Genomic DNA, 15,336 nt, shown 5'->3' on the forward strand with positions numbered 1-15,336 from the left:
GATATTGTTTTACCTGGTTTTATATTTAAGTTAACTTTTAATTGTATTTTAAGTCTCTAATGTTGACTGTAAACCTCCCTGAGTCACCTGCAGGCTGGGAGGGGCGGTATATAAATATAGTAAATAAATAAATAAATAAATAAATAAATAAATAAATAAGTGCTCTGCAGAGGTGGGTGAACTACATCTTCCCTAAATCACTGTCAATTCCTCACAAATCCCCCAGTATTTTCTGTTAGTCATGGGAGTTCTGTGTGGGAAGTTTGGCCAAATTCTATCATTGGTGGGGTTCAAGGGGCTCTTTGATTGTAGGTGAACTATAAATCTCTGCAACTACAACTTCCAAATGTCAAGGTCTGTTTGCCCCAAACCCCACCAGTGTTCACATTTGGGCATATTGTTTATTCATGCCAAGGCTGGTCCAGATCCATCATTGTTTGTGTCCACAGTGTTTTTTCGATGTAAGTGAACTAAAACTCCAAAACTCAAGGTCAGTGCCCACCAAAACCTTGCCATATTTTCTGTTGGTAGTTCTGTGTGCCAAGTTTGGTTCAATTCCATTGTTGCTGGAGTTCAGAATGCTCTTTGACTAGCTGAACTATAAATCCCAGCAACTACAACTCTCAAATAACAAAATCACACACCCCCAAACCCCACCAGTATTCAAATTTGGATGTATCGGGTATTTGTGCCAAATTTGGTGTCCAGTGAATGAAAATACATCCTGCATATCAGATATTGACATTATGATTCATAACAGTAGCAAAATTTCAGTTATGAAGTAGCAATGAAAATAATTTTATGGTTGGGGGTCACCCCAACATGAGGAACTGTATTAAGGGGTCGTGACATTAGGATGGTTGCGAAACACTGTTCTAAGTGAAAGTACAAATAACTCCATAGTAAGTTAAAGGCTAAAACATTTTACATGGGATATTTTTTTGAGGATTGCAGCTGTATTCATCGGGTGAAGGGAAAGAAGTAGTCATGTTGGTATGGCACAGCAAAGCCAACAAGGAAACTTATAATATCATTTGTAATTCCATTTTGGATCTACAGTCTATGCAGTTTGATGCCAAATACTTTTAGCATCTAAACGTGACTGCTATTACACCTTTGGAAAAAGGCACCTGCCAGTCTAAAAAACTATGATATCCTCTGTCTTGAATACAAGGACAAAATCATGTTTCTGCATCGTGTTAAATGCTTCTGTGTATGGAGCAGATTCTCTGCATGCAAGGAAAGCAAGAGAAATTACTATGGGAGGTTGTGACTAGCATGCTCATTCTTCTTTAGCCCAGAATACCTGAAGCAGGCTTTGAGAATACTGCAACATCAAGGATGAAATTATAGAAGATGCATAGCCAGGATTGGGATGACAATTACAAAAAGTTCTGTAATGATGGTAGCTACTCCAGCATTTTCTGCATTCTTTGATGTTTTCTCAGCTGCCTCATACTGTGGTTCAAGGATGCCACTTGCCTCAAGGGCAGTCACACAGTGGTACAGTGATTCTTTTACGCTCCAGGGCAGAATGAGGGATGCTCCCCGAAGATCTTCACACGCACCTTCAGTGGCACAGCCTTTAAGTATGAAATTTGGGGCTGAGGTTCCTTCTCCTGCACAAAAATTATGACAAAATCTTCATCAATATCAACCCCTTGTCTACTATATGGCTCCGGTCCAGCGTACCTGTCTGAACGTATCTCCTTCTACATCCCACCTCGGAGCTTAAGATCGTGTGGGGAGGCCCTGCTCTCGGCCCCGCCTTTGTCTCTCTCTCTTTTTTTGTAATTTTTATTCAGGGTATTTCAAGATTCAAGTTACAAGAAACTTAAACTTGGGTTTAATTATACATAAAACCGGGTATAAGGGATTGGGGAGGGGTTGGGGAAGGGGAAGAGTTCAGGGAGGGTGGGGAGGGAGTGCGAGGAAAAGTGGAGAGTGGGGGGAATGTGAGGGTTAGGGAATGGGTCTGGGAAGAGTTATTGATCTTACTTGATAATTTTGCGCCAAAAAAAAAACATTGTTAGCATTATTATTTCCTGATCCTTAGTTCTCGTATGTCTGAATCTAGTTGATCTTGAAGTATTTTTTGATTGGAGACCAATCTATCCTGGCCATGCCTGATGTCTGTTTGTTTTCTAAGTACCATGTTAGAGAATCCATGTTAATTATGTCTAAAATCTTAATTATCCATTCCTCTGTTGTTGGTAGTTCTTTATTATTCCATTTCCTTGCCAGTATAATTCTCGCTGCTGTCGTCATGTGGAAAAATAACTTATCTTTATTTTCCTCAAGTTCAAAGTCTAGTATTCCAAGGAGATAGTATTTGGCTTTCATTTCTATTTCCAAGTCCAGTATCTTTATTATTATTTTATGTATCCCTTTCCATTTTTTTATTTTTTTCACATGTCCACACGCTTGGCGGGGATGAGGGACAGGGCCTTCTCAGTGGTGGCCCTCCACTGTGGAATTTGCTCCCCGAGGAAATTAGGTCATTGTCATTCCTCCTCACCTTTAGAAAAAAGGTTAAAACATGGCTGTGGGACCAGGCCTTCAGGCAATCAGGTTAAAGGACAATTGATAATGTTTGAGTATGGCATGGAAGAGGATTTAGATAAGTTAAGCGGAGTAATCATTAGTAGATGGCTAGCTAAACAGCCATCAGATGGGCAATAGCTAATCAGAGTGTAAGTATACTGTTTTAATCTTTATTTATTAATGTTCATGTTTAATTGTTATATTTGTTATTCTGTATTTTATGATGCGGCATTGAATTATTGCCAATTGTAAGCCACCCTCAGTCCTCCCAGGTGTTGAGAAGGGTGGGGTAAAAATGTTTGAAATAAATAAATAAATAAATACTAACCCACCTATCTTCATTTCTCTCAGAGAGTTAGTGATTTAATCCTAATCATGAACCCGATTCCCTAAATGGGTTCAATTGCATCCTGACATTGAATGTAGGGTTGAAGATAGAGATGGCTAATATCAAAGATGAACAAGGAGGAGATTAGGCAGGAGATGTTGCTATGGAAGACAAAAGGTCCTTATTTAGGATCCCTGAAGAACCTATAAGGCAGCAATCTGAGGTCGGGACCCTGAGGGGGGACACATGAGGGAATTTCAGAGGGGTCACCAAAGACCACAAAACATATTTCTGATGGTCTTGGGAAGCCCTTTGGCAGAAAAGGTGGAAGATCTCTCCACCTGACTTTCTCTTCCTTTTTGGAAACAGGCTGCGAATCCTCCCACCAAAAGACCTCCTCCCCTGTGATTGGCCAGCCTCTCAGCAAGGGGAGGGCTGTTTCGGAGACTCCAAGTGGGGAGGGGAGAGCAGGTGTGCTTGGCGCATGGCAGCATGATTTGCACGTGTGGGCAAGGTAGAGCGTGTGAGGTTGGAGGAAGGCTCCCATCAGTGAGTCTCTTCAATGTATGGGGTTCTCTGTGGAAAGTTTGGCCCAATTCTATCATTGGTGAAGTTCAGAATGCTCTTTGATTGTAGGTGAACTATAAATCCCTGCAATTACGACTCCCAAATGTCAAAATCTATTTTCCCCAAACTCCACCAGTGTTCACATTTGGGAATATTGAGTATTTGTGCCAAGTTTGGTCCAGATCTATCATTGTTTGAGTCCACTGTGCTCTCTGAATGTAGGTGAACCACAACTCCAAAACTCAAGGTCAATGCCCACCAAACCCTTCCAGTATTTTCTGTTGGTTATGGGAGTTCTGTGTGCCAAGTTTGGTTCAATTCCATCATTGATGGAGTTCAGAATGCTCTTTGATTGTAGCAGAACTATAAATTCCAGCAACTACAACTACCAAATGACAAAATGAAAGCCCCCCATCCCAACCACACCAGTATACAAATTTGGGCTTATCGGGTATTTATGCCAAATTTGGTCCAGTGAATGAAAATACATCCTCAATATCAGATATTTATATTACGATTCATAAGAGTAGCAAAGTTTCAGCTATGAAATAGCAACAAAAATAATGTTATGGTTGGGGGTCACCACAACACGAGGAACTGTATTAAGGGGTTGCAGCATTAGGAAGTTTGAAAAACACTGCTATAAGGCCACATAGCTCCACTTTTATCACCACACCACTTTTTTTACCCCTCCCCACCCCAACTCTCTTAGTTTCATGTGGGCCATTTTATGTTTTCTGCTTCCATTTTCTTCTTTTCACTCACAAATGCAATTTTTTCATGTTAGAAACACTAGTTTGTACTTGGTGTGGAAATAACAACAGGAGCGGATTACGGTCAGAGGCAGATCATAGGTGCAATCTGGATAATCATGCAAGTGTATTGATGAAGTTGTAAACTTGGACAGGGACATCAGGAGTACAGAAGAATTTAGTTACCAGTTTGTGCAATCCCAGTTCCAGTTCCTTCAATGCAATAGAACTCATCTCCTGCACAATAGACATTGTCTTCTTTGCAGTGTTTCTCCATAGCAAAGCAAGCTGGGCATACCTTTCCATTGGATGTGGTGTTTCTCCCTGACACTGTGAGGAAAAAGTGAAGAGTCTGAAAGGTCGGAAAGGCTTTTATCAACAAACATGGATCAGCATCATCCATTTCTGCCAACCTCTTAGCAAGTAAGCACAGATACATTTTGTCCAGAAAACCTCCTGAACCAGGCTTGGAGCCATCCACCATTTCTGATACTTCTTGAAGTTTAGAGTTTGCTTCACTTCCATTAGGAAGCCCCCACTTTGTTATTGCTTGTTCCAATCTCATCTTATGAAGACATAGACTGACATCCTGCTTGGGACTTCTGTTTTTGAACTAAGTCATTTCACAATGCCCCTGACACAATAAATAAAATAAATTTCACAATATCCATATTCACATAGAAGCTGCAACAATCTTACAACATGAGAGCATTCATTGCACAATGGTGGGCAGTCGAGTGATCCAGCACCCACATGAACAGTATGCCTTTATACAGAAAATAATGTTTGGAATCCTCTGACTTAGGGTACTTCTACACTGCCAAATAATGCAGTGTAGAGTTGCATTTGCCTGTGAGAGTACAAAGAATACATTCAGAAAGAGTGTGGGGGGGGGGGGGGGCAGAAGACAGTTCCATCTTGTCTCCTGCCTACATCATCAGTTGGGAGCCCCCCTCCCCCCAACCTGGCACAAACTGCTGCTCTGGCCAGAGTGAAGAGAGAGAGGGGAAGAAGACAGTTCCATCTTGTCTCCTGCCTATATCATCAGTTGCCCCCCCCCCCCCCCGGCACTCACTGCTGCTCTGGCCAGAGTGAAGAGAGAGAGGGGCAGAAGACAGTTCCATTCCATCTTGTCTCCTGCCTATATAATCAGTTGGGAGTCCCCCGTCCCCCCCCCCCCCCCCCGCCCGGCACCAACTGCTGCTCTGGCCAGAGTGAAGAGAGAAGGGGGCAGAAGACAGTTCCATCTTGTCTCCTGCCTATATCATCAGTTGGAAGCCCCCGCCCCCCCCCCCAGCACCAACTGCTGCTCTGGCCAGAGTGAAGAGAGAGAGGGGCAGAAGACAGTTCCATCTTGTCTCCTGCCTATATCATCAGTTGCCCCCCCCCCCCCCCCCGGCACTCACTGCTGCTCTGGCCAGAGTGAAGAGAGAGAGGGGCAGAAGACAGTTCCATTCCATCTTGTCTCCTGCCTATATAATCAGTTGGGAGTCCCCCGTCCCCCCCGCCCGGCACCAACTGCTGCTCTGGCCAGAGTGAAGAGAGAGGGGGGCAGAAGACAGTTCCATCTTGTCTCCTGCCTATATCATCAGTTGGGGGCCCTCCCCCCCTCCGGCACTCACTGCTGCTCTGGCCAGAGTGAAGGGGGGGGGGGGCAGAAGACAGTTCCATCTTGTCTCCTGCCTATATCATCAGTTGGGAGCCCCCGGCACCCACTGCAGCTCTGGCCAGAGTGAAGAGAGAGGGGGGCAGAAGACAGTTCCATCTTGTCTCCTGCCTATATAATCAGTTGGAAGCCCCCGCCCCCCAGCACCAACTGCTGCTCTGGCCAGAGTGAAGAGAGAGAGGGGCAGAAGACAGTTCCATCTTGTCGCCTGCCTATATCATCAGTTGGGGGCCCTCCCCCCCTCCGGCACTCACTGCTGCTCTGGCCAGAGTGAAGGGGGGGGGGCAGAAGACAGTTCCATCTTGTCTCCTGCCTATATCATCAGTTGGGAGCCTCTGGCACCCACTGCAGCTCTGGCCAGAGTGAAGAGAGAGGGGGGCAGAAGACAGTTCCATCTTGTCTCCTGTGCTTTACTAATAATATAATATAATATAATATAATATTTATAATATTGTAATGTAATACAATATAATACTAATACTACTACTAATAAAACAATATCATAATTATAATTATATATTTATATTACATTTAATATTACTAATAATATTACAATATAATGATATAGTACAATATAGTAATATATAATACTGATGTTGTACTATGCTAATAATTTAATATATATTTTGTGTATGTGTGTGTGTGTGTCTTGTAAGCCGCTTTGAGTCCCCTTCGGGGGGGAGAAGGGCAGCATATAAATATTACAAATAAATAAATAAATACTGTAATTTAACCCAGGGTAAGAGGCTTATTGTGGTTGTACCCCAAATTAAGAAAAAAACACAGGGGAAGGTTAGAATTAGAGGTGTGCAAAATGGCTGAAACCTGCTTAGTAATTTGTTTTGGAGATTCAGATAGCCCCCACTTCAATTCATCAAGATTCGGGGGAGGCCAGTTCTGATTTAAGTTTAAGTTTGAAAAAACACACAGAAAGAGAATGGAGCTCCAACACAAGTCCTTCTCTCTCTCCTGCAAATACCACAAAGAGACAATGAGGGGAGAACTGCCCTTCTTCTTCTGATTGGATGACAAGGAAAAAATAGCCTGCAACTGCCCTTGTCAGACACATCAGCCCCAGCCCCATCCCATCCCAGAGAATTACAAACAGAATATGTTAAATAAGGGGGGGAAAGGTTTCAAACAACAAATCTTTGTGAATCTCTCTAAAAGTATCAGAGGCTTTTGTTTCAATTCATAATGTTTTGGAGGGATCCTTTTCTGATTAGTAATTTGGAGATTGATACTAATGAATCATATGAATCTCCAAATTACAAAACAGAAGTCCAAAGCTTTTCACACCACAGTCCGAATTCAGATCCAGGATTTGGATCAGCAAAGTTCATCAGCAATTCATATTCTCATACTGAACTACTAGAAGAATCGTGTGAGATTTGCCTAAATTCCAAAACAGGATGTTCAAAGGAAAGAGGAATACATACAGCAGTAACCTACATGTGGGAGAGATCCTCTTGCAGTCATCTTCTATGCAGCAGGTACTGTTGGACTGTATCAATCCTGCCTGGCCCATGTTTATAATCCCGAGGTCAACATCACAAAAACTGGAGTTGATGCAATTCTTGATCATTCTCTGGACATTGTTAGCTATAGGGTTAGAAAAACAGAAAAGATGTTTTGAGTTACAATTATATACCGATGATGGACATGCATTTAATAAAACGTATACACTTGGTAAAATCTGGTATGAAAAATTTGGTATAAAACTTGTATCAAGAAATTGACTCAATTTTTTTTTAATTTGACCTACAGATGGAACAACTGAGAAAGATGTCGTCAAAAGGTGTTGAAATCTGCTATACGTTATAATCTTAAGAATTTTTTGTAGCAGAGGATGTACCAATGATATATAACTCTAGAAAATTGACTATAATTAATAAAACTGTTTCAAATGTACATTGGAAGTGTAAACAACATATTGGAACACTTCATTTGATGGTGACGCTATGGTTTTCCTTAACTGAGTCAATTGGAAACTATATTTCTTTTCTCATACTTATAGATAAAACCCTGACAAACTATTCTGAGTCCCCTCAGGAAAATAGGGCAGGTTACAAATAAAGTGTTATTAATCAAAATTTATTTATTTTATATTGAAACAAGGCTCAGAAAGTCCAGTGCCAGAAGAAATGTATATGTTTTGGGAAACCGATTTACAAAATACAAAGTGAATAAAATGGCTCCCTGGTAGTGCAGCAGGTTAAACTGCTGAGCTGCTGAGCTTGCTGACCAAAAGGTTGGTGGTTCGTATCCGGGGAGCAGGGTGAGCTCCCACTGTTAGGCCCATCTTCTGCCAACCTAGCAGTTCGAAAACATGCAAATGTGAGTAGATCAATAGCTACCGCTTCTGCGGAAAGGTAACGGTACTCCATGCAGTCATGCTGGTCACATGACCTTGGAGGTGTCTACGGACAACGCCTGCTCTTCAGCTTAGAAATGGAGATGAGCACTATCCCCCAGAGTTGGACACCACTAGACTTAATGTCTGGGGAAACTTTTACCTTTACCTTTAAAGCGAATAAAATTGCCAGCCATTTACTATACTTGTTGCCACTGCTTTCCAAGAGAGTGATGCTACATTTGTCATGCTTAAAGTGACAAGTCCTCATAGCTCCATTACATGTGCTTCTGATGCCACATATCTCACATTGCAGAGAAAATCCTGTAAACAGGAAGCAGAAATGTAAGGCAGATAGATTCTTCCTGTTATTTTTCTCAAGATTATGCTTGGCTTTTAATTCTTAAAAGGAAAAAAATGACACTTTTTTGCTCCACAGCTTGGGTGTCTTATGTCCATGGAAGTTGCTGTTATCTCATTTCCAGTTTTCTTCTTGGTTTGAAAAATCTCTTTCCTGGACCTGAATAGCCTAGAAAGGGAATTTTAGCATGCATAGCAAAATTGTTTCCCACACTCCTAAATGGTACATGAAAAATACCTAAACATCATAATGGTAGAAAAAATAATGAAATAATTAAGATGCATATTTTTCACAATGCAAAAACGTGCACATTATACTGACTTATGCTTACCTGGATTTAGGGAACTGGAATATCACTAAGCCTGGTGCAAAACAAGCACTAGAATAATAACAAACCACAGAGATGGGAGCGTGCTTAGTACCCAAAGACTACCATTGAGAGGGGGAGAGTGGAAAATAAGGAAAGAGTAGGAGGAATAGTATGTAGTAAATATGGGGCACCTTTGGCCTTCCTAATATTTTGGACTGCAACTTTCAGAATCCTTTACTACCAGCCAAGCTGGGAAGGGCTGATGGAAACTAGATCAAAATATGGGCCCACAGGTGCCCATTCCAAAAATACAATGTCCAGGGAGGAGCCGCAGCATGAAAATAGAAATCCTAAACTTATTCATACTGCAAATGTTCAGTTTGTTACTTGAATGAAAGCATCAACACACAGGTTTACTTTCCCTCCCTCTCTAGCTGGGATGAGAACTCCGTAAGAATTATCTATTGAAGCAAATTGACATAAACAATGCTGGCTCCCCAAGGATCTCAAAGGTCTCAAGAAGTTGGTGGTACTCTTACTTACTTACTTACTTACTTACTTACTTAGGTGATCCCTCATTGTCTGAGTAGGATAATCTTCCAGGGTGGGTCCTTAGGTGACTATGGAGCCCTATTCATGATCTACATGTTCTCCCTCAGTGAGGGCATTGGTTTCCAGGTGGAAGGCGGGGTTGGCTTGGTGCGCCTTTCTCTTGGCACGTTTCTCTCTTTCGCCCTCCATTCGTGCCTCTTCAAATTCTGCAGCACTGCTGGTCACAACTGGCCTCCAGCTGGAGCGCTCACAGGCCAGAGCTTCCCAGTTCTCAGTGTCTATGACAGAGTTTTAAAGGTTGGCTTTGAGCTTTAAATCTCTTTAAATCTCTTAAATCTCTTTGAGCTTTAAATCTCTTTTCCTGCCTGCCAACATTTCATTTTCCATTCTTGAGTTCAGAGTAGAGCAACTGCTTTGGGAGACGGTGGTCAGGCATCCAGACAACATGGCCGGTCCAGCGGAGTTGATGGCGGAGGATCATGCTTCTTCCAGCATGCTGACATTTGTCTGCTTGTCTTCCCAAGAGATTTGCGGGATTTTCTGGAGGCAGTGCTGATGGAGTCATTCCAGAAGTTGCTTGTGACGTCTGTAGACAGTCCACGTTTCACAGGCATATAGCAGGGTTGGGAGGACAATAGCTTTATAGACAAGCACCTTGGTATCCCTATGGATGTCCTGGTCCTCAAACACTCTCTGCTTCATTCAGAAAAATGCTGCACTCGCAGAGCTCAGGCGGTGTTGTATTTTGGTGTTGATGTTGACTTGGGTAGAGAAGTGACTGCCAAGGTAGCGGAAATGGTCAACATTTTCTAATGTTCAACCATTAAGCTGTATCTCTGGCATTGGAGAGGGATTGGCTGGTGACTGCTGGAAGAGGACTTTGTTTTTCTCAATGTTCAATGACAGGCCGAGCTTCTCATATGCTTCTTCGAAGGTGTTTAGAGTGGCTTGTAGGTCTTCTTCTGAATGCACACAGATGATGTTGTCATCAGCATATTGGAGTTCTATAACAGATGTTGTTGTAACCTTGGTTTTGGCTTTCAGTCTGCTGAGGTTAAATAGCTTGCCATCTGTCCGATAGATGATTTCCACTTTCCATCAACAAGATGAAGTATCATAGTGATGAAGATGGAGAATAAAGTTGGGGGAATAACACATCGTTGTTTGACACCTGATTCCACCTTAAATGGGTCACTTTGGGTCACTTTGGGAGCCACTGCTGTCCAAGACTGTTGCCATCATCTCATCATGGAGGAGCCGCAGGATGTTCACAAATTTGTCAGGGTACCCGATTTTCTGGAGGATGGTCCAGAGAATGCTGCGATTCACTGTGTCGAATGCCTTTGCAAGGTCAATGAATGCCATGGATAGTGGGTGATTTTGTTCCCTGCATTTTTCTTGGAGCTGTCGTGCAGTGAAGATCATGTCCACTGTTCCTCTGGAGGGGCGGAAGCCATTCTGGGAGGGTGTCTTATGTGAGGGGTAGAAGGCAGTTTGCAAGGATTCTTGCGAGGATTTTCCTAGTGGTGATTAGAAGGGAGATACCTCGATAGTTTTGGTGGTACTCAAAGCTGCCATGATGGCAAAAAATCAGAGAGAAATAGAACCATACATAATTCCAGATAACATTTAGGCTGGGTTGTAAATATGGAATGCAGCAGCACTGTTGTCTTGGATTTGTCAGATGATGTTCTAAAAAAGAAAGCAAACAACCAAGCCTTCCAAGCCATTCAAAATAATCCCCAAGATTAGCCTCACCCTCCCTCTCTATCTATAGGCAAACTACTTCAATCTGCTTCCCATCTCAATGTGTTTGTCATAGCTGCTGAAGTCCCTTTTACACCTAGAATGATAGAATAATAGAATTGGAAGAGATGACTTGGGCCGTCTCATATCCTGCCATGCTGGAAAAGCACAATCAAAGCACCCCTGACAGATGGCCCCTGTTTAAAAGCCTCCAGAAAGGAGCAAGCTTTCCTTGGAAACCTATAACAACCACCTCCAAAGCAAAAAAAGGTAAGTTTGTCTGTGGATGCAATTCATTCCCCAAGGACAACTGAAAATGTGCAAGCCAGGACTCAGAAATTACTCTGATCCCATGATAAGGTACTAACCTGTAGCTATGAACACAGCAAGCAGGCTGATTGTGAAAAGGGTCTCCATGGCACCAGATATTACCGGGCACCACAATGCAAATTATCTTGTCTGGGAAGAATCTTGTCTGCAGCCACATTGCTATCACTGATATGGCAGCAGTTCCTTTACAGAGAAAGCAACCAAACATTTCCCCAAATAAGGAGGAATTATTCAAGAGTCCACACCCTTGGACCTGCCCTTCTTGCCTCCCCTTTTTGTCCAAAGGATTAAAGCCAAGTGATGATGATATAGCAATTTTCCAAAGTAGATCTAATTGAAAAATGAGTGTAGCCTACCATTTTAGCTGATGGAACCAAGCCTAGGCATTACAAAGAAAGCCATCCAAGTATTGATTGGGATCATAAAGTGGTTTTGCTGAGTGATGTGCCAGATAGCAAACATACTTCCAGTAAAGCAAATCTTATTAAGGAATTATTGTTGCTTCTCATTTATCACTTGCAAGGTTTGCAAAGATTCTTTCGGATTAATGCCTTGTGATGCCAGAGCAGAAAGTTGCCAGTAAGCTTTGAACAAATATGTGCCCAATACTCTGAACGCATCAGATTCCATTGAATCTTGGAAACTAAGTAATGTCACACTGTTATTGAAATCAGCTCTCTACCATAAGAGGGGGCAATGTAAGTCCATTGCATGGCACAGTGTTTCTCAACCTCGGGACCCCTAGAGGGGTTGCAAGGGGGTGTCAGAGGGGTCACCAAAGACTACAAGAAAACACAGTATTTTCTCTTGGTCATGGAGGTTCTGTGTGGAAAGTTTGGCCCAATTAAGTCGTTGGCAGGGTTCAGAATGCTCTTTGATTGTAGGTGAACTATAAATCCCAGCAACTACAACTCCCAAATGGCAAGGTCTATTTTCCCCAAACTCCACCAGTGTTCACATTTGGGCATATTGAGAATTCGTGCCAAGTTTGGTCCAAATCCATCATTGTTTGTGTCCACAATGCTCTTTGGATGTAGGTGAACTACAACTCCCAAAACTCAAGATCAATGCCCACCAAACCTTTCCAGTATTTTCTGTTGATCATGGGAGTCCTGTGTGCCAAGTCTGGTTCAATTTCATCACTGGTGGAGGTCAGAATACTCTTTGATTGTAGGTTAACTATAAATCCCAGCAACTACAACTCCCACAGGACAACATCAATACCCTCTCCCAATCCCACCAGTATTAAAATTTGGGTGTATTGGGTCTTTGTGCCAAATTTGGTCCAGTGTATGAAAATACATCCTGCATATCAGATATTTACATTACTATTCATAACAGCAGTAAAATGACAGTTATAAAGTAGCAATGAAACTAATTTTATTGTTGGGGGTCACCATAACATGAGGAAGGGTATTAAGGGGTCGTGGCATTAGGGAGGTTGAGAACCACTGGCATTGCACATCATGCTACCTTAAAAGCCAGGAAAAACATGACTGAGTTTGAAGGCATTAACAGAAGTTTTATTCATCTGGCCAGATGGATATTAGAACTGTATAATTGTTCCAAAGAACCAACATAAAATACAATGCAGCGCAAAGCATTTTATCCCCTTAGGCAGTCATTCAGAAGACCCACTTTCTCCCCTGACTGGCTCAAAAATGGTTGAGCTAGGATCTTAGTCACTGGGCTGGGGACTACTTGTGATGTCAGAGGTGGATGGAGTCTATCTTGTGGTGGGAAAAGATGAGAACTGTTATTTGTCTATTTGAAGCTGGAGCCATTTGGAAGAGGAAAGGGGCAAGGCATGGGAAATGGTCTGAAATAGACTAAGATTGGATGATGGGGTTTACAAAAAGTGTGAGCCTCAGAGACAAAAGATATCAGGCTGAAGTCTTAGAAGTTCAAGCTCCGGCAACAATTTCCCAAGCACATTATATATAGTTCAAATTTCTTTGGGTTCCCAGTACATACATATGCGAGTCTTTTCTCCTGATTATTCATTAATACATTTATTTATTTTTATTTAAAGCATTTATATTCCGCCCTTCTCACTCCAAGGGGGACTCAGGGCAGAGCACAGCATATATACGGCAAACATTCAATGCCAGGACACAAATTCTTATATACATACGTAAATATTAAAAACATTTATCAAAATGTTAAAATACACCATTTAAAACTGTCCTAGTCATCCACGTCAAATCTAATTGGCCTGGTAATCTTTCCTATTGCTGCTTTATTGCCCTGTCTCAAAAGCTTAGTCCCACAGCCAAGTTTTTACCATCCTTCTAAAGGACAGGAGGGAGGGGGCTGACCTGATCTCACCAGGAAGGAAGTTCCATAGCCCGGGAGCAATCACCAAGAAGGCCCTGTCTCTCATCCCCACCAATCGTGCCTGTGACAATGGCGGGAAGGAAAGCAGGGCCTCCCTGGAGGATCTTAATCTCCTCAATAGTTCATAGGGAGAGGTGCGTTTGGACAGGTAATTTGGGCTGGGGCCCTTCTCAAGAACCAGAAGAATTTTGCAACAAAATTGCAGTGTAAAGTGATCACTGCTCAATATTCCACTCTATCTCTCCTGTGCATCATCAATCAGTTACCATCCAGTAATCACTGAATATGTTCGGTCCTCCATTTCAGAATCATTGCACTTATTTGAGCCTGATCCCAGCTTTGACTGTTATCTCAGCCTTATTGTTTTAAAATGATGCCTTGTGATTGTGTTATGTTTTTATTTGATTGATTTTAATGCTTTTTAAATTTGTAACATGGGTTTATAGCCTTGTAAGCCACCCGAGTCCTTTTGGGGAGATGTTGGCAGGATATAAAAATAAAGTTGTTGTTGTTGTTGTTGTTATTTGAAACACCACAAGATGAGTCCACAGCAGACACTCTGCTGGCTGTTGTATTGGATCACACATTGGACACTTCCCAAGGGTCTTGGACTGTGTGATAAATTGGCAAATAATGTTTGCAGATCCCAGCTGGCAGATGGTAATCTTGTCAGTGCCGATTGTGTTTAAGTGCAGGCCAAGGTTGTTGTTGTTGTTGTTGTTGTTGTTATTATTATTATTATTATACAAGGTAATAGTATCTTCAGTAAACTACTGAAAAACAAATATATATACAAAAATATTTTTCATTCAAAGCAATTAACAGCCCTCCAGCAACGTAGATAGATAAACATTTGTAACATTATTCTATAAAGCTATTGGTCCAAGGACACTTCCCATATGTAATTTTTTTTAATAAAAATGATGGATACTCTTGGTAATGACCTCATTGTGCATGTCCAATAAACAGTTTTTTCCAACATACTTCTCCCTCTGAGAAGGATGGAAGCATAGATCCATGCCTAGAATGTTTTCCATTGTACGTTGGGCAGAGTGTGTCAGTCCCTGCAGAATCTAACCAGAATCTAACTCACAAAAGGTTCATTTGGAATTGGCCTTTATTGCTCAGATCTCTACAGCTATAGAAAGATGTTAATGGTGATTTCATTCAACACCTCTTGGTTTTCTACTGATATCTCTTCCCCACTTCCTCCTCAGTTTGCAACTTTCCCATGGGAAAGAGTCTATTCATAAATTTTGAAACTGCTCTCAAGATGTCATTTAGAAGATTTATGATGTCACCAGGAACAGCAGAAATCAGCCCCTGACAGAGTGAAGATGATTCAAAATGGGTCTCTGATCTTTCAGGAAGGAGGTCTGAGGTCCAACTGCAAAGTGTGCAGAGGCCTAACACAGAACCAATGTGCATCCCATCATTTAGTGCAATTGTGCAACAAAATGTCAGTTGTGCATGTTTAGCAGTGATTCACA

General features: G+C 42.0%; 1 protein-coding gene across 1 annotated transcript; it reads right to left on the reverse strand.

Moving 5' to 3' along the window:
* Positions 1-1,347: 1,347 nt before the first annotated feature.
* On the reverse strand, positions 1,348-11,680 carry LOC137094860 (phospholipase A2 inhibitor and Ly6/PLAUR domain-containing protein-like). Its single transcript, XM_067460778.1, has 5 exons — positions 11,548-11,680; positions 8,412-8,534; positions 7,310-7,459; positions 4,378-4,521; positions 1,348-1,619 (listed from the first exon to the last, which is right to left on the reverse strand). The coding sequence occupies exons 1-5, from the start codon at positions 11,594-11,596 to the stop codon at positions 1,348-1,350; spliced, it is 738 nt and encodes a 245-aa protein (XP_067316879.1). The 5' UTR covers positions 11,597-11,680.
* Positions 11,681-15,336: the final 3,656 nt, after the last annotated feature.

Source organism: Anolis sagrei, chromosome X (genome assembly GCF_037176765.1).
Source record: "Anolis sagrei isolate rAnoSag1 chromosome X, rAnoSag1.mat, whole genome shotgun sequence".
In the NCBI taxonomy this organism is placed as follows: Eukaryota; Metazoa; Chordata; class Lepidosauria; order Squamata; family Dactyloidae; genus Anolis; species Anolis sagrei.